Source organism: Labrus bergylta, chromosome 13 (assembly GCF_963930695.1).
Source record: "Labrus bergylta chromosome 13, fLabBer1.1, whole genome shotgun sequence".
Taxonomy (NCBI): Eukaryota; Metazoa; Chordata; class Actinopteri; order Labriformes; family Labridae; genus Labrus; species Labrus bergylta.
In genome coordinates, this window is record NC_089207.1 from 2,448,856 (window position 1) to 2,474,016 (window position 25,161).

Genomic DNA, 25,161 nt, shown 5'->3' on the forward strand with positions numbered 1-25,161 from the left:
GAATGGGAATATATACAACCAGGATTTAACTTAGCATTACTAGTCTTAAATATGAAATATGAAATGTAAATGTGTAAAAACAGAGTTGTAATATTAATACAATACATATTGATGCACATTAAAAAACATGAAAAAAGAATCAAAACTTTGAACTTTTGCAAAAACTTGTTTTATTATTAATTGGCAACATGGGATGTACTTGAATTGTTTTTTTTGTTTGTTTTCTAATTAATATCTAGTTAAGACTAACAAAATTAAAGTATTGGTAGTAGTTCAACACAGATGATGACTTTAGTGTGTAACAAAACAAAGCTATTTACAGCCTTACAAAACGTTTGAACACTTAACACATTCTTTAAACACAAAGATCCCCTTCTTAGTCTTTTATCAGTTACACATTCAAATCTATCAATGGGCCTGCCCTTTGCAACAAAAAAATGGAAATTTCAATGGTTGAATAACTGGACCATTCAATGGGTTTAAGGCAAATTAATTATTGATAAGCCGTACATGAGATTCAGACAAAACAACTGGCCTCTCATCAACTGACTCCCTTTGCACTCTATGATCCATGGTACAGAAGCAAGGTGCTGAAGAGGGCATGGTCATACAGCTGCTCTGCTTTTACTGACTTCTGGTGCTCCATCTGGCTGCCTGCAGTGCTGTGGTCTGAAGAGTCACAGTAGCCGATCTGCCCGTGGAGGATTTCTGCTGCTGGTTCACACCCAAATGGAAGCTGTGGTTTACTGTGACCATGTGAGGGGAAATCCTCAAAAGGTCTCGCTCCTGCCACTGGAAATGAAACACATTGTCAAAGGGCATAAAGATAATTTATTTGAGACCATTTTCCTCCTTCTAAAAAGTGAAGAGGGGTAAAAAAAAAAATGCTAGATTCATTTTGTTTTGCACAACTAAATATGAAAGGGGGTTCCTTTCAAGACAAAAGTGAGATTTTGTGACCACATTTCAACACAGAGGAGAAAAAAAGTCATTTTGGCTTTTCCCTTAAGATCGTTCAAAACGTTGATCGATAAAGTTCAAAATGCACACAAGTCTTACGTAACCCCTCAAGTTTTGACCTGAGGCCTTGTTTAAAATAGGTCAGGCCATGATCTGTGGTTACTCAGTGCTACCGTTAACTGCTGTATGACACAGTGACCTACTTCACTTTCCACAGAGGTATTTAAGCTGTTGCAGCAAGGCAAGAAAATCTGCCTTTTTTTTTTTTCCAGACCTGTTGGCATGCCGTAGTAAAAACTCAACGTAAGGAGCAGGGTAGATTTAAAAGGGGAACTTTAGCCATATGAAATTCATTATTTGATTTATCTTTGTAACTTTGCGTTGGAATGAAACTGAAAATAGAGACAACCTTAAAAAGATGCACAAGAACACAATCACGTTTATAAAATGTATCAACATTTAATGATTCACACAATAAAGTACAAAGCTAAACCTGCTCAGTAATAAGCATTTGATGTTTCAAATTTAAAATGTCATTACACAAACTTTCTGCCATGTAACACAAGAACTGGAACATGAAATTCTACTACAAAATACAGAGATTATAAAGAATTTCCCTCACTTGTATATAAAAAGTTGAAAAGAATGCACATGAAGTTATTGTTCAATACAGCTCAAGAAATAAGGCTTTTTGCAAATCCATGCAAACTTTCTTGAGCAGTACTGCTTATTCAAAACGACTGATTGTAAAAGGGCCAATTACTGCTTAACAAAATCAGACAGGGTATAATTATGTGAACATACAAGATGTGCAAGCCTCGCTAGGTGCCTAAAAAAAACTTTGCTAACACGCTCATTAAACATTCACCACACTCAAGAGTCATGTAAGCACTCAGCTAAATAATAAACGCAAAAGGAAGAAACAGAAGAACAAACTCCCAGCCAATGAACCACCATGTCTTATAATAGGACAATCTACTAATTACAACTAAGCTGCACAGTCAATTGATTATACTTTGAGCTACATTCATGTTGGGATATGCTTTGGCATAAAGGTCAATCTACAATGCTAAACATCTGGAGCTAATGTGTGGTTAGATGACACTTCCTCAGTGTATATTAACGAGTGTGCACTTTTCATTTTTTGCACAAAAGTCGTCAATGAAGCCGCAATTAAAGAAAGATTTCTGAATTTACTTTCTTTAAATCAACAATGGCGGGGACGGGGATCACAACTCCAAGAGGACCCTTCGCAGTATTTGTTTAGTTATAGAATTCTCTATATAATTATTATATAATTGTCAAAAAATCCACTTCTCTTCTCTTAGCCATTTGAAATGAGCATGAAACTGAATTAGTCAAACCACTCTTAAATTGATCAACTGAGCTTTAACGTGTTATGCAACAGTGCATAATTTGACAAACAACAGTTAGGACTGATATGAAAACATGAAACACTTTTCCTATTGGTCAAATGTAAGTATGACCAACATTTGAACTTGCAATGCTACTATGTCAAGGGAATGTTATTAGTTATATATGTCTAAATTGTTTCCGTTTAATTGTGCAAAACAAAACGCATCTGTTCAACAGAAACCTCAAAAACAGGTTTTACACAAACAGCTATTTGTTTAAGTGGACGGCTGCATTAAACACAACTATTAAAAAAAAGATACCTCAGTAACTGTATCCATCTGAGCAGAATCAGGTACATAGAATAGTAGAAATACAGATCACACACTGCTATTCATCTTTCACGTGTAGCTTAATAACAAATCAGACACGAGTGTATTCCTGTGTGCATGTAGTACACAAAATACAAAAAGCCAGGCGCTACCAGAAAAATCAACTGCACAAATATAACATTAGCGAAATGCCTCTACACAAAAACAAGCTCTCTACAGGTAGGCGTAAGAGTTGGTGCAGCGGCAGGGCGTCTGCATTGAAGCCACAGTGATGACCTCCAGCTCTTTAGTTGCCTGGATGGACCTGTTCTGTCCCAACGGGTCCACACACTGATCCATGGACCCCGGCCCCTGCGGCGGCGCAATCCCATTCAGCCCAAATGCAAAGGGTCCTGGCCCACCTGAGGTAACAGTTGACGCCAACTCCATGCTCATGCTTTCCATCTGGGCCTCTCCAGCACCACCCAGTGGCCCATTCCCATTCAGCAATTCTGGTGGCATTCCCAGACCTACAAGAAAAAGATGGATTCAGAAAATAAAATGAGTGTTCTTTGGGGGAAAAATTCGATAATGTCAAAGTTGAAACATTTCAAATACACCAGGCTATGATTTATTGGAGAATTTCTTGCGATTCCTTCATCCATCATTTGAAGGCAAGTGGACCAAATACCATTATTTTTCATCATTTGTTACCACTGGCAAAGCTGAAAATATTTAGTGTTACGGTGTTAGTGTGTTTCTTTTTGATTTGCTTTTAGCTCTTTTAGTTTCTTACATCTTTTTAAATCTTTCGTCCTCTTGGTCTCAGCTCGTGTTGTTGGGTTCTTGTGTTGCCTGGGTTCTTATTATGTTCTTGTGATGGTTCTTATGATGGTTCTTATGATGGTTCTTGTGATGGTTCTTGTGATGGTTCTTATCATGGTTCTAGTGATGGTTCTTATGATGGTTCTTGTGATGGTTCTTGTGATGGTCTGGTTCTATATGTCTGTTGGGTATCGTGCACTTTGGGTTCTTTTCTGTTGAATTGTATTTAATTATTTTTAGTATTTAGTATTTGTTATGTTCTTGTTGTTGTTTCTGTTCTTCTGTGTTTGCTTTAGTTTGTTCTTGTTTTTGCTGTTTGTCAAAGCACTTTGTAAACCTGTGTTTTTAAAAGGTGCTATAGAAATAAAGTTATTATTATTATTACAACAAATAAGTTGTGTGAGGTTGGGTGTATGCTCTGAGGACGGACTTTTCCACATGAGGGAGCCTGAAGGTACATTTAACATCTCTCTTATTCTTAAAACAAATTCAAACACCCACACAGAACAAACCCTGTGCAACCGTGTCACAGCTAAAAAACAGTTTTTGTCTTCATCAGCCAGGATCCTTTTTTTTGGTCTAGCATGTCTGCAGTTGCATTAGCTTAAGTAAAGAGCAACTGTTCAAGCTGGAGTACAGTAATATCTTTTCCTATTAAAGAAACATTCAAAACGTTTACTTTGAAAATGATAATAAAGTTGAAGTGGGTACCTACCATTAGGTCGAGCCTTCTTCACTGGGTTGGCTTCCATGTCATCAAAAGACCTCTTTCTGTTGGGAGTGCCATTTAAGAAGCTGCGACCCTGGATGTTGGGGTGAGTGTGGCCCCTGTTCTGGGTCATGCCATTCAGAAAGGCCCCCGTATGGGACTGAGCCATGTTTTGTTGGAAGTTCTGGGCATTGGAGAGAATCCTGGCGCACTCCTGGAACCCCTGGGCGTGGGCCAGGTCGGCAGCGGTCAGCCCACTGGCATTCCTCATACTGCACAACAGAAAAGAGGAGTGTTAGAGACACTCACTGGACGTTTGGTGCACACAAATAAACAACAAACAACATAGGACACGCTCCAAACGTACGTAAACACAAGCACACACACACACACGCACACACATACAGACTCAAGAAGTGTTCACACAGACAGACAGATACAGATAGATGTATAGAAAACAGCCTGCCCTGTTCTACCCTCTCACATCCTCTTCGTCATCTTCATGAGAGATGACGACTGATCCTTTTCGGATCAATTTCATCTTTCATACAAATTCAATTTGACAAGTTTCCAAATCGTTTCTGAAACATCTGCTATTAAAAGGACATGATTAAGACAACACAAGACCCAGTAACACGGACCTGAAATGATCTGAAAAAACTGGACAAGGAAGATTAAGAAGATAGTTCAATGAAAAGAGGCACTGAATCTGAATCTGAAGGAGAAGTTTCAATGTTTGATTTGAAGAGTTGTCTTGTGTGTGCGGAGGCAAATGTGACATCCAAGAAGGGTTTGGATTTAAGGCAGGCGTCATCCAACATTTCCAAAAGTGAAGCAAGATTTCTGCATTTCCACATCCAGATTCCATCTGAGGATGTGACCGGTCTCAAATACGAGCTGCAAAAAGCAAACTTGAAGTGGTGTATATATATATATAGATATATAGATATATGCATGAGTATTCTCTGTATATGGGTGTGTGCGTAAAGTGGAAAACTAAAATGAAAGTAGTAGAATTCTTCATAGACAAGTAATAGATCAGAAGTCCTTAATGTTAAAGACCAGGATTGAACATCGTTGCATCTTCTGGGGAAACTCCGCAGAATCGCTGGTTACGAGGAAGAATCACTCAAGACCTTTGATTGTTAGAATTCCACTCATCTTCTCTTTGGGTTGGTAAAGATTTGAGGAACTAGTCTTCAGTTGGTTCAAGAAAGATGGATGAGGGAATGGTGAATAAGAGAAAAGGGTAATCCATGGGAAGGTGATCATTCATAAATCATTAAACAGGGTTTTGATCACATACAGTTGTGTTAATCATGTCCAGTAGTAGCAGGAATAAGGAGATTTTTGGAGTGTTGAAATGAATGAGCGAACAGTGCTTCTCTGCTTTTCTATTATCAGACTTGTATGCAGCACTTTTGTGTGGAAGTAATATCATTAAAAAAGCATTGATTAATAACTAGTCTTATCAAAGTTTATAGAGAATAGAGAGAGTAAATAAAGAGTTCAGTTTTATCTGAGTGTTGTTGCTACAGTTTTCAGTGAATAAATATGCCATTAATTACAGTCTATGGTTATGACACAGTTTATTTCCTGCCCGTCTCCTCCTAACCAATAGAGGCCTTTCAGCTTAATGATGAGAATTTCTCTCGTCTCTATTGGCTGATAAGTAAACAATGCTTCCCTTGTTCTGTGTCTAAATGTCATCTCTCAGTAAAATGAGTTCTGCGAGGAAACAGCTATGTCTTTGTCAGAGAAGTGGGACTCTGGCTCAGATCCAAGAGCCTGTACATAATGAGAATAAAAAGACTGTGTCACCATCTGCAGGCCAGTTTAGGAAATACCTAGATTATTCTAATGCTCACTTTCAGAGGTAACAACGGCTTACTGTTAAGACTGCTTGTATGGAAAAACACAGTTATATTCTATTTCATTTGGCTCTATTTTAAGTGACATTGACTTCCACACAATAAGGCTTTCAAAGTACACTGCTGCTGTTTGGTCATTCATTTCCTTTAACAAAAAAATGTTCTTTATCTTCATATGTGTAACATCTAAACAAAAGCAAAAGAAACATTTGAAAGAAATAGTGCACATGATAAACATTTCATAAAGAGATTGAAAAGTAAAAAATCACACAATAACTTGTTGAACATTACCCCATCCCCTTCAAAAATTAACGCTTCCAAAAAGATTCTTTTCAAGAGACTACTTTATTGTGGAAAAATAAAAGTAAATGGTTTGGACTCACTGCAAGGAATACAGATGACATATGATAACACAATAAAGGCAACTTTACACCTCAGTCAACTCAACAGCTTTGCTCTCTAAAAACCTGCATAGAGTTTCTCTCAGACAGAAATAGATCCATGAGAATCAGTGACTAAAATTGCATTTTAAGGACTTATTGTGTTGTTGTTTTTTTTGTTTTTTTAATAGTTTAAGCAACAACTGGATACATCTATTGTAATAATTTCCCTGCGAAATGCTAAAGAAAGCTCCTGTTATGCGGGAAATAAAATCAAGGTTTATGTCCTTGACCTCTGAGGTCAGATTCAGAACACATGTAGGTCCAGAAGAAAACCCATCAAGGCCACAAACTAAGGTGTCCTCTCAGAACTTCTACACTCAAAACAGCTTATCTGCTCTACACTGAAGATCTTTATTCATTCAAAGCTTTTGCACAAATCTCAATTTCTTAAAGGTTTAAAGTAGAAAGTGCAGTAGAACTAAAAAAAAAAAGCAGATATGATGAAACTTCTTAGGATACCTTCAAAGATCTGCTATAAGTTCTCAAATATGACAAGTGCTGAATGTATGGACATTTCAAATGTGTGACGGCTGCAGTCCAATTCTCCTCAAATCAAGTGAAGTGAGAAAACAATTATTAATTACCCATGTGTGTAAATAATCCAGGATTTTCTCAATCGTTATCCTGTTCTGCATCTTAAACCTCTATTATTATTTCTTCTTCTTCCATCTTAAATTTGAAGACTCCTTCATAAATGAAAATCTAATATTCCTTTACAATATATAATAATATATAATATAATATCCTAATAACTGTATTCCTTCAGTGAGACCTGACATCTACAGAGAGCAATGAGCCAAACAGAGTTTTTTTTTTAAGTGTATAATTGAACCCGGTGATGTGGGGAGGTTTTAAAAGGAAGCGTTAATTCTTTGTAAATGCCTGGTATGCTTTGCTTTTCCGTCCTAAGCACACAATATGAATCTTCTCTAACTATGGTCTAACCTTCCTGAGGCAGCCTATGATCATGCTACATGTTGACATGGGACTCACGTGATTAAACCTGTCCATATTAAGGGCTCCTATGGTTAGTTGACAAAATAAAAAAAACAAAATCATAAAAATAAAAAATGTAACAAAAAGACTAGATACAGGAACAATTATGGATAATAAGCAAAGCATGCAGGTCTAAAACTTTAGTTTTGAGTCATAAAAAAACCTAGCATTAAAACCAATCACCGCAAGAAATACCTCAACAGTTTGCCAGTGTGTAGATAGGAAGCGATAGTGAGAACACTCAATGCCACAACAGTGCGGCTATCCCAGGGAACGGGGCAGACTCAGCAGTGTCTATTCTCCCCCTTTCTAGGATTACTTGAAAAAACCAAGTCATTTCCAATTCATTGGCTGCAAAACATTAAGACGTATGGTTCTGGTTCTGTTAACAGTATAGAAAACGTTTTTTTTTTTTTGTCACTTATTGTCACTTTCATAAAGAAAAAGGTGACAAAGATTAAATGTCAAAAACAGGCTATGATATTGTATATAGGGTTAATACTGTGACATACAAAAGAAAAACATTTCTGTGTCAGAAGTATGAGATTTTTTTTTTTAACAGTGAAATGACAGTGAATAACCATTGCAACAGGATGATAGTTAGCATAAAAACAGTACAGTACATGATGCTATGCTAATCTAACACATCCCACTCAGTCTGCTCTGCTCTCGTCACCGGCAGCCTCTAAACCTCTCCTACCTGCTGCTAGCTCGCTAATGGACCACCCTTACTCTTTGAGGCTCATGACAAACCATACAAACCATTGTCATCCATAGAAATGAGAACATGTTGTTTTTATTAATCCAAGATTGTTTTCGGCCATAGAGTTTATATTTAGAGTCGGCACCACAGATCAGCATCATTTAGACTTTTTCAAGAACGTATGTATTTCTCTGTTTTGTTGAATTCATCATCTTTACATATTTATTAGTTTATTTAAGGAAAATGTCCTTTATTGAAAGTATATTTAATGTTTTAACATTGGATTTAGATACGAGACAGTGAACACTGATTTAAGACTTCTAAAATCAGCGTGACGATAAGATGTGGAAGGCGAATGAGTCAAGGTTTTTTTTTTTTTTTCAAAGCTGGGAAAGAGCGGCTCAGGAGTGGTACTTGCTGTCCCAGAGGAAAGTTTCCGTTGTTTTCTAGTGGAACAAAGATAAGATATCCCATCTTCTGGAAACATGGCTCTACTGTGCAAACAAGCATTTTGCAAGCTAAAATAATCTTGTGTTGGAAAATGTAAACATAAAAAAAAGGCATATCAGTGTGAAGGACTCAGGACGTTGCACCATGGGGAGAAGGGAGAAATGTATCCAACCTTGATACCACTAGTAGTTTAAAATCTTCAAGTTCCTGATGCTCTCATTTATTCTTCTGCTACAGGGAGGGTGAAAGCTTTCCAACAGATCAGCTGCATCACGGTCCTGCCACACCCACTGTTCAGCCTTAAGATGCTGCTGGGTGATCATTCATCATCTGTGGCGTCCTCGACCACAGTCAGCTTTCTCTTGCAGCCATGCGGTTTGTTGAGTGTGCTGAATCAGTGAGAGAGCTCTCTGTATTGTTGTCCTGTCTAATGAATCAGAGATGGATCCACTTAGTGTTGTTTCCCCTCCCTGTTAATGCTTCTTCTTCTTCTTCGTTATAAGCAGAAATAACCACAACGCCAGGGAAAAGTGGAACAGGAAGTGGCAGACTTGTTATTTCTTTCCAGTTGAAGTAGAAGGAAGATATGGAGGTGGCAAAAGTGTAAAGCAGAGCGTCCGATTCAGGAGACAAAGGCCCTTTATGTCAAGAATCTTCAATGAATGAGTCATCAGGATGAAGAGGAGAACGAATGTTTCCATGTCAGGGATTCAAATATTGTAGAGGAAAAGTTAATTTCACACTAATAGGATGGTTTATCTGGTTTTGTATGAAGCAAAACATTAATGAGTGTCACTGCTGGAGATGAGATTTTGAGGCCTTTTGTGTCACATTATTTTATGCAGTGATCATAGGTAGAAAAAATGAGGTTTATAGTCGATGCCTGACTTTTGATTGGCTTTGCCGGGTCCATTAAAAAGACGAGATAAATGTCTTTAGAGGTCTAGAATTATAAATGTTAACACTTCATTGGGACTTTAGTTTATTTTCATGTTTGTCATTGGATCAGCCAAAGTGCATTTTGTCTTGTAGTCACTCACTTGACAGGCAGGTATAGCACAAATGATTATTTTGTACCTTATTGTGGTTACATGCAGCTAGTTTTACTGCAGACAGTCCAAAGTGCTCTGGATTTTGTTGTGGATGGAAGCGTTGAGGTTCTTCTTAGATGTCTGACAGCGGGAGGTTAAAGATGTCTTCAAGTATAAAAAGAAAACCTCCATACACTTGTGATCAGCACAGAAAAAGAGAACTCAAAGAGAGGACTCAGATAATGAAGTTTCCCATTGAAACGATATGTTATCAGGAAAAGTCTATTTATAAAATTTAACCCAAGCTTGGACCTGGAATGGAGGACTGAATACACATAAAACAAGATAAATGGAAATTTAACTGGCCAACTTTTCTTACATTTATTGTAACATATTAAACATCTGGATGTTACTGTGTGTATTGATCATACTTAGAGAAAACATTGTTTCAGTTCAACACTTGATTAAAGCTGAAAAGGGATGTTTTTAGATAGTCACTTAATCTTCTGTGTTTATCTTGGACTTATGCTTTTGCAATAAAATAACTGCAGATAATAATTTGACCTGTAATGATGATTATGATTGACAATTTCACTTTAAATTGCTTCATTTGAAATTATAATGTACAATACAAATATCACATTAATGAATGGGACACTATTATACCTCCAAACACTTTTATTATCTTTTATTCTCATTCAATGTGTCGGTTTCTTTTTTGTCTCTTGTGTGTTTTGTATTTATACATTTTGCATGATTTGGCTGTGGCTAATCTGCTCTTCTTCATCTTCTTAGTCTCAATGAGACAGTACAATTGATCCTGTTTGAGTTTATCGGTGCAGATATTCACACAGCAGAATACTTTAGAAGTCTTTAGTTATTTTGTCATGAGCCTCATTCCCACATTACGTGCCTTAGTTTCCCTCCCGGTTATCCCCCCTTACTTCAATGGGTCATAAGTTAAACAAAACATCTTGTTAATAAACTAAACTAAATGAAATATCTGTGATCTGAAGGGGGAAAAAGTTAAACAACAATTTCATCATAAACATTCCTCATCAGCCGATGACCAAATGCACATTTCAAGACGTAACATAACATATTCAGCCTTAAACTGGACTGTTTTTTATTGAAACAGCAAATCAACCGGAGCTTTCTGATGCATTGATTTGTTTGAACTTTGTTTAAAATCTTTAAAAAACTAATTATCTGATTAACAAAATGGAAACATCTCTGCTGCAGGGATGACCCCAATACAACAAATCTAAAAATGATTTGAATTTAATTGATTTCAGACATGATTTATGTCAATTTGGCCATTCAATAAACAAAAAAAAATCATTTTATAATTTAACATTCGTTCTAAAGAGACAGTTAGCCTTTGTATTAGGCTAAACAAAATGTAACTGGAGACTTAAATTTATTCAAATTCAAACTCAAAGGCCCTCACTTCCAACAAACAGTTTTATATAGTAATATAGAAGGACAAATGTTGTTGTAAAATCTCTGTTTTACTCTTCTTGTGGTTAATTTAACATATCATAATAAACTGTGCATCTTCAAACACCCCAGTTGTTTTGGGTTTCAAAACATCAATTATATATATATTTATTTAAAAAAGGCGTACAGATTGTTGGAAACAATGAAAGTTCATCTAAGAAAGAAAAACATGTTGGATCTTTATCTGAAATATTCTTCCATGTTTAAAGTTATCTTGATAGAAAAGTGTATCTTCTACTTTAGGGTGGCTGTGTTTTCCTGCAGCCATTTTATTTTAATTTTCTTTTGAATTAAGTGTTTTGTTTTGTTTTAATTAATGCTTTGTCAAAGAGGGGCAGATATTATAAGATTAGTCTTCTTTCTGCTCCTTTTCAATCAAAATTTTAGATTTTATGTTTGTTTGTTTTTCTTAACTTTATTGTTTGTTTGAATGCAATCAAATTTACAAATTAAAAAAATAACTTCTGCTTTAAATATAAACTGACATGCACATGTTTCTCAAACCGCCTGATGAACTAGCAGGAGTAACAGCGTGAGTGCTGAGGTAATCCAGTTGATTGACAGGCATGACCTTTAGTAGGAAAATACCAGCGGATCTGTTCCGACATGAAAGGCAAAGAGAGAGTAGCACATTCATTTGTAATTGTTTCATTTTCCTAAATGGATCTAAATTAAGAAACAGGAAAGACTGGTGGTGTCTCTTTGTTCATGTTTCAGGTGCAGCAACAATAACAAAATGAATTCCACAAACGCAAAAAGCACAAAGGCAACTGTCAACGTAAAGGGTGTGGCTGCACACGACCAGTGAGGCAGATTATTTATACACTGACTTCTTTAAATACGATCAGAAAACTACAGTAGGTGGCCTGACCTCTTGGCCTTCTCTCCTCTAGAGGAACTTTTTTCATAATGAATGTCAGTTCTAATTAAATTAAAAGGCAGCCAAAATAACCCCCTCCTAAAAAACAAATCTGATCCTGCTAATTATTTTCAATTATTAATAATCTAATTATTAGCGGTCTATGCATTTTCACTGAATGCAACAGAACGGTAGCCTTTTCATGCTGACATTAACACGACTTCTTAAATAGACGATGTGCATTTGGTCATCTTGTCAACTGTATAAGTACGGCACACTAATCAAAACAAATGTTAACAAAGAAAAAGCACACTCTAGACTTAACAGAGATCATGCATTATGTCCTACTGAGCTAAGAACAGTTGAACAACTTTTACATTCAGTTGTCCTCTTGTCTGTGTAATAACTGGATGTAGAAAGCTGTTACTCTATTTTTTTTAAAGAAAACCATTTTGTATTCATTTTTTTACTTTTATTAAAATGTGGCTGTTTCTTAAATCAAATATATTACATGTTGGCTGAATGTGAAGAAACATGTTTATTATAACTCTTTCTTTGTGAAGCCAATATGTCTTTGCTTGTCTTATTACACTCAGAGGGCAACTCAATGCAAATTGTTGCAATAATAAACAACAATTTTCAGGGATTATCAAAATTTATAAACACATTTTCAAGGGAGCACCACCAAGAAAATAAAGTATTTATTTATTTGATATTATTATTTGTGCAGTCATTTCTTGATCCAACTATTTTAAGCCTCATAATACATCATGTGTTAATTCATCAACATGTTTCGTAATCTAACGCTAAACTTTCAAGTCTACTAGAATCAACCCTTAATTCAAAATTCTAGTAATTTAATGAACTTCACATCAGCGACAAATTAAAAGCCCCTGACAGAAAATATATTAATTTTTCATACAATTTTGTGAGGCACAACTGAACCACCAGAACTGAATTTACTTAAGCGGTGGTGTTTAAGAGTAGTTTTTTTTTAATACTCTGCACCCTAATCATCTAGGCTCAAATCCTAACAATAAGTCCAGCACTGAGGAGAATGTGGTAAACAGCCTGGGTGATTATGTGTAAGTTTACCATTTAATAGAGCAGCTTCCTTCTGCTGGCTATGTCCAGGACAACCCAATTATAGACTTTTATAATTAAAACACTTTAGTATATCGTTAATTAAATTTTCATATCTGTTGAGTCAATTTGCAGATCTTCAAATCTATTTTTCACAACACTCCAGAAACCTCACTAAAAAAAAGTCTCCACTGCTCTCACATGAGTTTGGTGGTGATCCCTTGCAAAGGTATAACTGAGATGTGGAATAGTATAAGGGAAAAGCAATGAAGTCACAGATCTGATCACAGGACTTACTCAGCTTTCGCTCCCTGAATCAAGAGAGCGTTGATGCACTCCAGACTGCCCGCACGAGCAGCCTTGTGGATGGGCGTCTCGCCCACATAGTCCTGAGTGAGGATAGGAGAGAGGGGTTAAGCCTGGCTCACACTGTGCGATTCTTCCCAGAGTCTATAAAAGTCAGGGTGGCAACTCAGCTCACACTGTACGACTGAATCGTTTACGACGCCCGGCCAGACCTTGAGATTGACGTGCTCACACTGTACGAGTGAAACTGGGACGGAGCGTTGACAATTGTTAATAAAGTTTCATTTGAAAAAAATAAAGGATGACGTTTGGTGAAAGAGAAGGAAGTGGAAGTTGTTGTAGGATACAGAAAAGTTGTCTCTCCCTTGTCTCTCGTGATTATATTGTAGTCACCCACAACTTCTGCCGGACCCTTTCAGATTTTAAATTCTAAATATCCCACATGTTTGAAATAAATCGGGGCGTCCCCGACAATCGCCGGACAGATCAGGGAAACGCTAAGATTGGATCTTATCACTACGAGATAATCTGAACAGAGAATCGGGTCCGAGCAGCCTCGAGTCGGGAGAGACCCTGAGATTGTCGGGAAGGAAGAATCAGAGCTCAAATCGGCCCGATGATCCTGCAGAGTGAGCCAGGCTTTACACACAAACACACTGGTTCAGATATTTTAATTGTATGAATAAAGGGTTTTTAATCACATAACCACCTCCTTCTGCAGCTTGTGATAATTGGTTGTGACTCCACAGGGGAGAGTCTGAACTTTTCACCCACACACAGTTACAGCTGTGCATTAGTCGTGAGTACAGGTGGAAAGAGTTGGGGAGGAAAATCATCAGAAGTCTTCCTCTAACCACACTGCCAAACTCAAAAAAATGCTCAGCAACCCAAGACAGGTTTAGTTCCAAATCCAAGAATTTCCTCAATTATTTATTTTAGCATATGTGAAGAAATTCAAAGCCGCAATTGTTAGAAATGTGTTTTGTTATGACGTCAAGATGTTATGTCACCGTGACCTACTAATCTGAATTCTCTCAGTAGTGCAGCAGAGCATAAAATAGAGCCGGCTGCATCAGTGAGTGTATGAAAATTCATGCAGAGGATAAGACTTTAGGAGTGAAACACAAATGGTCAAGGGAAGAGCAAGGGAAGTATCTGTAAAATGTGACAAACATAATCCAAATGTGCCAGACAGATGAGTAGGAACAGTACGCTGAGAGGGTCGTGACCCCACTTTAAGGTGATCCTTCCTGATGGGATAAGTCGGAGCTCAGCCTCTTCACTACTTTACTCTTAAATCATGCTGTTGTACCTCTGTCTGTATAACAGGGAGATTTTTTTTTTCTACATAAAAGAAGTTTAATGATTTATTGTAACATGTTTAGTCACTTTAAGCTGTCGTCTCCACAGTCTCTTTGTAATGAGATGATTTCCTTCTCGTATGTACACTGGATCATGTTTGCACATATATCTCCAGGAAATGTCAACAAGGAAAATTCCTGTAAACTCGCTGGACGAGTTAAGTATTATTTAGAAAAAGTGGTAAGACTGAACGACTCGATTTAAGCTTACCTGTCTGTTAATTTCAGCACCGGCTTGGAGTAGCCATAACAAGCACTCAGGGTGGCCCCCAAAAGCAGCAATATGAGTGGGCGTCTGTGCAAACCTGGAGGTCATCACATTCACACCACAGCCCACCTGAACCAGACGCATTACACACTCCAACTGTGAAGACAAGAGCAATGCATTAGGTATATTTAGGTCAGGCTGATTGTCGAGGAATGTGCAGTGATTCATTCATATCTTTAAAAAAAAACAAAAAACACACTGGGCAGGTAGAGACAAGTGTAGTAGGCCTACAGTGGTAAGAGGAGGGAGGAAACTCAACACTACAGTTTGGCCTGGCTTCAATGTCTGAGACTAATGGCTCTTGCTTGGCTCACATCCAGACCTCATTAAAAACATTTCAAGTAATGTTCGTTAGGAAGAAGGCGGCTCGGTTCGTTGGAAACCAGTCATTACGAGAAATTTTCTATTTCTTTTTCTGCTCTTACCTTCTTATTGCTGTTCTCTTTTGATTTGCTTTTAGCTCTTTTAGTTTCTTACATCTTTTTAAATCTTTGGTTCCTCTTGGTCTCAGATCGTGTTGTTGGGTTCTTGTGTTGCCTGGGTTCTAATGATGGTTCTAGTGATTGTTCTAGTGATGGTTCTTGTGATGGTTCTAGTGATGGTTCTTATGATGGTTCTTATGATGGTTCTTATGATGGTTCTTATGATGGTTCTTGTGTTGCCTGGGTTCTTGTGATGGTTCTTGTGATGGTTCTTATGATGGTTCTTATGATGGTTCTTATGATGGTTCTTGTGTTGCCTGGGTTCTTGTGATGGTTCTTATGATGGTTCTTATGATGGTTCTTGTGATGGTTCTTGTGATGGTTCTTGTGATGGTCGGGTTCTATATGTCTGTTGTGTATCGTGCACTTTGGATTCTTTTCTGTTGAATTGTATTTAATTATTTTGAGTATTTTGCATTTGTTCTGTTCTTGTTGTTGTTTATGTTCTTCTGTGTTTGCTTTAGTTTGTTCTTGTTTTTGCTGTTTGTCAAAGCACTTTGTAAACCTGTGTTTTTAAAAGGTGCTATAGAAATAAAGTTATTATTATTATTATTATTATTAACTTAGAGGTCGACTAAGAAGTTGCATTCACGTTTTAAAAATAACCCGAAAGCTTTTGAAAGAGATAACACATCACTTAACAGACTATTGTAAAAGGTGTTTAGCATATTGTTTGCTCATATCGGTTTAGTTTTCATTCGTTTTAGTAAGCTAGTAGTATAAATATAAAAAGTAAAACAAGCTAGCTTGGTTTGGTTCTTATCCGCGTTTCCATGGTAACGTTGCTTTTTATGGTTCCCGCTCAAAGATAGCTTAGATTTACAATCCCTTCTTAGTTATACAAAAACTCTAAGGAAGCCCATTTCCGCCGGTAAATACAAATAAAAACGAAAATAATAATAAATAAATAATTTTATACATAATTTATAAATAATAAAGTCTCATTATTTCAACTTTATTATCTCATTATTATGACTTTTTATCTCATTATTATGACTTTATCATTTTTATTTTTTTAACTGGCGGAAATGGGCTTCCATAAAACGCAGTACGCTGGTTGCCTTAATAAAAATATACGTCATTGACAAAGAAGCTCCGAGTTTCACGTTTGGCTGCCTCCAGTTAATGATGGCTGCGTGTTAGTATCACAGACTAACCGTTAAAAAGCAAACATCAGGAAATGGCCGAGACGATCGAGGCTCCTTTTGGCGCTCTATACTTCCAACCCAAACATGTTAATTATTAGAGGCCTGTGGTCGTCGACACAAAGACACCCAAGCGAGTCGGCTATACCTTCCCGAAATGAGCGGCCCAGTGTATGGGCGTCCAGCCGTAGAAGGTGTCCTCCACGGTGAGGTCAGCCGGGTTTGAGGTGCACTGAAGGAGGGAGCACAAGGCGCCGACATCTCCATCTCTGCAGGCGCGATGGAGAGGGAAGCGGCTGTTTAAAACCTCCTCGCTCGAGAATCCGGACTCCACTCCGACCGACATTTTTGGAAACCGCAGAAAAATGATGGATGACACCGTACTGCTTTAAAAAAAAAAAAAAACAATAGGGCAAGTTTTAATCCTGTCGCCGACGGGGGGTGCCTGTAAATCAGGACACACGCCACCCTGAATGGTGTGTCTTTCTGCCTGACAACACAAAGGAGACAGCGTAGAGAAACGCCGAGCAGGCTGTAAACCCTGGACTGGATCGAGCAGGCTGTAAACCCTGGACTGGATCGAGCAGGCTGTAAACCCTGGACTGGATCGAGCAGGCTGTAAACCCTGGACTGGATCGAGCAGGCTGTAAACCCTGGACTGGATCGAGCAGGCTGTAAACCCTGGACTGGATCGAGCAGGCTGTAAATCCTGGACTGGATCACACATTCCTCACTTTTGATATTCTTCCACATAGACGTTGAGCGACTTTTGTGTTTCATTACTGCCGTCTTCTGGAGATAGCCAACTCCTGCAGGAAGCACCCAATACCGTTTTCTCGTTCACTACACCAGTGCTTCCCAAAGTGTGGGCCGCGGCCCCCTGGTGGGCCGTGTGGGTACTGCAGGTGGGCCGCGAAAAGCCCTCCACCAATTTTACAAATAAAATAAATATCACAATATTAATGATTTACCATGAGTCAACCCTTTAAGTGATTAGCAAGGCGTGTCATGACTATTCATGGACATAATGTTTAGTAAACGTTTTCTTGCCATAATATCATGTTGTAAAATAGAATAGAACAGAATAGAATAGAATTACTTTTTTGATCCCAAACTGGGAAATTGTGGCGTTACAGCAGCAGGTTATCCAAACACACAATATGAGCAAGAAACACAATATTAGCAAATCTAAACACAATATAATATTAAATACAAAGTAAATGAGCACTAAAAATATCAAAACTAAGAATGGGAATATATCCAATAATTTACCCTTACTGAAAGTTATAGCTGTAGTCTTAAAAACAAAAAATGTATAATGGGCCCCGGAGTAATTTTGTATTTCAAAGCGGGCCGCTGCAGTCTTAAGTTTGGGAAAGGCTGCACTACACCACTGTGCTAATTATTTCCGAATATCTCCATATAGCCTACTCTGCCTTTTATAGGCTACATGACAAAGCACAAAGTTTATGTTAGTAATAAAAAATGTTATACATCACTTTTAATATTTGAACAACATAAAATACAATTTAACTCTCTCATTGCTTTTCTTATGTAGGCCTATCTTCTTAAAAAAAAAAAAAATCTCATTCTTGTTTTGTAGGCTTTACGTTTATACATCAGCATCTTTATCACCTTCCACAAAAGTTAGTAGGCTATAAGCTAAAGTTGTGGTTAATGATGGAGATTTTGAGAAAGCTCTCCAAAGGTTTGTGATGGAGACCTCAGCAGCAAGAAGAACATCACTGTTAAACTGACAGGAAAACCAGGAAGCACAACAAAGTGCAGGCCACACCTGTTCCCTATGACGTCAAACCAAAGCAGGAGGCAGAATAGAACGGATTAGTGAAAAGTGGAGTTTTGGAACCAGTGAGCGCAAGTGAATAGGATACTCCAAGATTCTGTGGTGACTTTTAAGGGGTTCACTGTGAACCCCGTCTTGAACGCAACATATTATCCACACCCATGGATGACCTCTTCTCAGGTTTGGCTGGAGGACAGCAGTTTAGTAAAATAGAATTTCTCTGTGAGAGCCTCTAAATTATGGAACCAATTGCCAGTGGAGATTAGAAAATGCACCTCCCACCATACATTCACCCACCGTCTTAACGACTGGCTTTTAAGCAATCAAAAATGTGAACACCTGTGATGTATTTAATCTGAGTGCATGTTTGTCTGTTGTTATGTATTGTGGTAGCTGTGCTGTCTAACCCATGGTGGTTTGTATGAATGGTTGTATGGTTATATGTTTTAATGGAGCCAGTATATTGGCATCATGTTATACTGTTGTTATCTGTTGCTGTGTGTATTCTTTAACATGTTTTTATTTGTCAGCCACCCTGTGCCTAGCTTAACATCTTGCCAAAGGACTACAGTTGAAAATTAGCCTGCTGGCTAACACTGGCACATTTACAGAAATGTTGAATAATGTGCACTGTCCTTTAAATAAATAAATGAAATGAAATGCAATTGTGTCAGGCATATCTCCAAATGCATGTTGATTCAGAGTCCCAGGAACATGTTGACCAAAAGAATAACAAACAGGTACAAGACACTCCCTTTAGCGATAACCTCTGCTCCAGCGCTTTCCAAAAGAGCGATGGAGCAGATTTGAGCTACCTTGGTTCCAGTGCTATTTGGATATATCCTGCTTATCACAGGACCAGATGAGCAGTCACATTTAAAGAACCTATAGACACCACACTGGCAATGATTGAAGTAGTACGTTCACAGAGTAGTGGACTCCAGAAGTCACCATCAAAAGTTTACTACAAGGATCGTTCTGAATCTGGCCAATAAGATTAAGCTGCTTCACGAGCTTCTAAACCAAACGTAGACATGGAAGTGGCATGAGACAACGTTCATAAAAGGTAAAGACTGCTCTCTCTCAATCTGAGGCTCTCACCTATTTTGACCCCATTTTACCAATTCAGCTGGCATGTGATACATCACCATATGGTGCAGGGGGCCGCAGTATCACAGGTCATGCCATCAGGGGAAACCCAATTACCTTTGCATCAAGAGCAAGTCACATCTTGGTCAGTTATGGACATTGACCCTCACTTATCGAATGTTAGGTTATATGTACGACAGAAAACTGTGTACGGTCATTTGGAACTCCTTCCCACCACAAAGCCGTAACATCGACTCTCTCTCCATTTTCAAATCTCATCTCAAAACACATCTTTTTAAACTGCCATATTCAGTCTGATCATTCCCCATCCGGTCTCATAACTCCTTTACATCCTGTACATTTGTGTTTTTTATGTTTTTAATGTTAATTTTATCGCTGTGTTGTTACTTTGTTGTTTTTATCTCTGCTCTGAAAGGTGACCTTAAGAGTTTTGAAATGCGCCTTTAAATAAAATGTATCATTATTATTATTATTATTATTTTTACTTCATTGCAAAGTTCTGCACTTATCTATCCGGATGTGAGCGGAGGATATGCTCTACCCCGCAGGCATTATTTCTCCCAGACCAGGACCCATCCAGTCCTCACCAAGAAACAGTGTGACTGATACCTGCAGGTCGTACTTACACCAAAAGAGACTAACCCTCCACATGGGGGAAAATTATCCCCAGGGGTAGTATCCTCCTCTCTCCTAAATTCAGGAGTTCTTAGCTGGAAAGAAATTTGGTAAATGTGAACTATTTAGAAAGATATCTGACATTAAAGTGCCTTACATGTACTTCGTTAAGGGAAGTTAAAAAAGTAAAGGGGGTGCATGTTATGAATCAAGAGTTTAAACTTGTCCCCTGTGAGATAGCTACATGGATTTTACATGTAGTGTTTCTGCTTTTCCACAAGAGGGAAGTATTCAACATAAAATGTACAAACACAGGCAAGAACTGCCCTGACAGAATTTAGAGATGAACATGGAACACCACAGTATCCATTATTGTTGGTGTTAAAATGACTCTTATTGTTTTATGTCCTTAAACTTAAGATTAACTTTTTGTAAACAGATAAATCATACAACTGAAAAAGAAACGTTTTGCATTAGAGGACATAGAACCCTTTTTGCATGTTTTTATTGGTGTAGTTTTATTTCTGGACACTAGAGGGAGATATCGACCACCACAGTAGTTCACCTTTATTTTAGGATGTCATGTTGATTTCCTTCTTCACCACAGCTGAAGAAATTCATATTAATCAATATTATTTTAGTTTGGACCAGTGCAGTTTTAGATAAAGTTTTAATGACTATATAAATACATAACAGTTTTTTTGTGTGATGTCAGTCTCAACCGTAATGATTTATTCACCATTGTGATTATTTCATCACAGCATCAGAGAGTGAAAAAAAGAAATTCAGTGATAAAGAAGTAAAAGAAAAGAAACATAATAATCATTACCAAGTATAAATATTTCTCCGGACTAAGTTCCCCCTCTTTTTCCGGAGAGGGATGGGGGGGAAGTCCCAGCATGCACCGTGCAAAATCCAGATTTGTTTTCTGTTATGACAAAGGCTTTGGAACGAGGAGAATGTTAATGAACCTCGATGAAATGCGTCACACTGATATGACTGTGGTGAAGTCATGCTCCACTTCACAGGCCAATCATTTAACATGACATGGGAGGCACATTCAATATACCCACATTCCATACTCACCTCCTACACCTTTCTTCAACAATTGGTCGATCTAGGCCAGTGTTAATGATTTTGAACTCTCATTAGCACAACAAGAAAACACAGCACTGCCTATGTTGTTAGCACACTGCATTCAGAGGTATTATGAAGAGCATGGGGCATTTTTTAAAAGTGCCCCATGCTCTCTTCTGTCCTAGATCTAATAATAATTTGAGCAACAAAACACACACACACACACACACACACACACACACACACACACACACACACACACACACACACACACACACACACACACACACACACACACACACACAGATTATTGTTCTGGAATGATGTTTTCACTTCATCAGTGAAAAGCATTTTTCCTTATGCAGTGTTTGTTAGTGTTGCCTCTCATGCCTTGCTGTCTCTAAAGAGGCTTACATATCACTTCTGATAACTGCCATCAATCAACAAGCAGCAGAGAAAGTGTGTCTGCAAAATGACAAAGCTTTATCATTAGGTGAAAACTAAAAACCTGCACCCATAATCTACAGCGAGAGTAAAATAACAACAGTGACATCAACACCTTAAAGTCTTTATTTGTGATTTTTCACACTTAAATGTAGAAATCAAGTATCTCCTCTGAAAATAACTCTGTGAGTCATGACTGTCTACAATGGGTGTAACACCCGAGTCCCACTGTCTGTGATGTTTTCAGAGTTTTCAGAGTCCTATCTTCACTTTGTTTACATCGCCAGGACGGCCGGCTGACTCCTCCCCTCGTGTATAAAAGTTGTTTAATTGAGGGACTAGAGAAAAGAAGAATAACATACTGTACTCACTGCTTAACTGTGTTTCTAGATCACGCTCATTTCAGGTAAATTTACATGCAGTGTGAAGATACCAGCATAATAAACATCGCTAGCATTAGCATGCTAACACAACAATGCAGCGCAAGTTGTTTTGGTTTCATGCTGGTGCTCAAGGGCGACATCTGCTGGATCAAAAAATCACATATAAAGCCTTTAAATGATAGTAGAGTGCAACCTCTGTACTAGATTAGAAATTACGTTCAAACTAATCTACCTTAACTTTGAACCTATGCGTAGCTGGGTGATGGGTTATTTAGTGGATTTCATTTAGTCTTCATGCATCACCAGGCACCTTTCATACGACTGAACAGAGCCCTACTTCTGAGGCAGTGTGCAGTTCTTCTCCAAAATTCACGCTTGGGTAAACACTTCAACAAAACTCTGAGTTTTTTGTACTCTTCTTTCATTTATTCAGCTGCTTGATGAAACTGTAGTGAAAAAAAAAATCCATCCCTTTGTATCGTGAAACTCTGCCATATTGTGAATGTTTGGTCTTTATCGCTATTTAATTAGAATTTAAAACACAGGAATGTATGAAACTGTGATGACAGCCAGCAAAGTAGATAGAAACAGAGACTCAAGTGAGAGAGAGAGAGAGAGAGAGATATATATATATATATATAATTTTTATTATTAGGAAAAGCACAGTATAATTTACATTGCACATAACTTTCATTACTTAACAGACTTCCTCGATCCTCTTATAGGTATTTGTCCATTGTTTGTCCCCCTTTCCGCCGGGACTTGGGGAAAGACGGGTGCAGAAAGTCTGAGTGTCTTTGTCCATAATGCTTTCCCAAAATGTTATTTTTCCTAGAAATCTTTCATTTACTGCAACATGTGAAACACAGAACCGTGTAGTGATACATTAATCCTTTTCTGATGTTTTGTGTTTGCATGTGTGCATACATTCTAATATAGCTGCATCCTTTCCAGTATAATGTGACGTTATGAAGTGGTCGTTTCAAATTTCTGTGAAGGAGCTTCCTGTGTGACTTAAGATCATCAAGCGACAAGTGTCTCCTTCATTGCTGGAACACTTGTCATAAAATGTGATTTATGTCAGACAGAGTTTATCTTGTGTTCCTCTTTTATGGGTTTGCATGCACATTAAATAAATAACACACATAAGAACAACAGATTTGTAGAACAATACCAGAGTGTAAAAACAACAAGAACACAATGTTGTGTCCTTATTGTACCATTTGCACTGACACTCAGTAAATATACAATCAGTGTTACAAATTGAGAAAACAAGCAACAGAATGCTCTCTTTATATCTGCCTGGGTGTTTTATGACACCGTATGAAATGTGTTGTTGTGTATCACAGAAAGAAGAAGTTAAGACTGACCCATTGAGGCCTTTTTGTTGGTTCTTTTAAATGTCTCGTCATCAAGATTCTGATTCTTCATGCGTCAATCCAAAGTGAATTTATGACCAGCTGCCCGACCCCGAGTCTCGATCTTTGTGGCTGACCTTGATCACACATCTACACAGGAATGTCCGCCGATAGCTTATCAGCCTGGGTCAATAAACCCGGCTCACTACTGTGTGTGTTTGCTCAGAGCAGAAAGGCCGTCCAGAAAACACATTCATCAAGTTCAGTTCAGTCCACTTATAGACCTGCCTTCATCATCCAGTGATCATCCAGGAAACAGGTTCAGTGAGCGAGCTTGTCTCGATGCAATCAGTCTTCCCATTCATCCCTCTGCATGCTTCTTCAGTACAAAGGATTGTTTGCTTAAGTTTGATATTGCAGCTCTGAGTTAACCCCCGCACAGATGAAAGAGAGATGACGCAAAACGGGGGGATTGTAATTGGATGACATCATTCAACTGAACCTTCATCACACACTGAAAAACACATCCATGATCATAATACATCTTTCTCAAAGTCTCAAAGATATGCGCCGTATCACCAACGTTATGTGTCTCTGAACACGTTGGAAGGTGACACAACAATCCCACAGAATGATCAAGTGATGTGTAGAAGAAGTGTTGCTGCAGGCTCCAGCATTTCTCTAGTGTTTCCCCCTCCTGCCTGTCTTTATCTAGGTCAAAGGTAAAATTCATTCCCCCGGGAGTACAGCTTCCTCCCGTTGTAAAATCCATTCCCACCCCCACCATCCCTCCGACCTGTACTGTAGCTGTCAGTATTACAAACACTGCAGACCGAACATTTAAACATCAGTGAGGTTCAAACATATCAGCAGCGATTTTTAGATCTTTTACAATTGCAAAGATTTTACTGAGATATTTCTAATTAAATGTAGCAGCTGTACAAGCTTTGGGGGAAAAAAAAGCTAAATATAAAAAATTCATCATTCATGACTTAATTACACTCATTTTTTGCACAGTTCAAATTTTCGATTTGCACTCTATTGCCTTCAAATTGCCTTGTTTTTTGGATATTTGTATATATTATTATTGTTTTTATTATTATTATTTGGCTATGTTTCATTTTAATATTTTATTGTTGGCATTCATTGTGGACAGCAAAGAAAGAATGTCATTGTACAGGGAAACATGTTTCCTACTGTTCACATGACAATAAACATTTTGAATCTTGAATCTTGAATCTTAACCACGATAGGGATTTCTTATTGTCCAAAACTGTATGCTGTGACTAAATGTAGTAAGGGGCTGCTTGTATTAATCAACAAATTCACTCCAAACTGGAAAATCATGAGGCTGGTACAGTAGATTTCTCACTCTGTTTCTGATTGTCTAAATCTATTAAATATCAATTTATATTTATCTATCCATTGATGGCTAAAAATGCTGATTCTGTCAAAACAGGTAAAGCAGAAATCAGTCAATCACAGTCAGTATTTATATTTATGATAAATATAATCTTATGTCATTGTGGTAACAAAGCTAGTGCTAACTATACAAGCTATCAAAACAACATTAAAGTATATACCTCAGTTATGAACAGTACTGGCACCATTATTTTGGATCAGTGAAAACCTTTTTTAGTAACTTTTAGACCAATATGGATAAAAAAGAAAAACAAAGATGTTTGACTGAATGCTGCTAGCCGCTTAAGGATTT

General features: G+C 37.8%; 1 protein-coding gene across 1 annotated transcript; it reads right to left on the reverse strand.

Annotated features, from left to right (window-relative positions):
- Positions 1 to 146: 146 nt before the first annotated feature.
- Positions 147 to 17,164, reverse strand: ankrd10b (ankyrin repeat domain 10b). Its single transcript, XM_020648771.3, has 6 exons — positions 16,805 to 17,164; positions 14,973 to 15,125; positions 13,392 to 13,483; positions 4,165 to 4,430; positions 3,047 to 3,154; positions 147 to 792 (listed from the first exon to the last, which is right to left on the reverse strand). The coding sequence occupies exons 1-6, from the start codon at positions 17,000 to 17,002 to the stop codon at positions 563 to 565; spliced, it is 1,047 nt and encodes a 348-aa protein (XP_020504427.1). The 5' UTR covers positions 17,003 to 17,164; the 3' UTR covers positions 147 to 562.
- Positions 17,165 to 25,161: the final 7,997 nt, after the last annotated feature.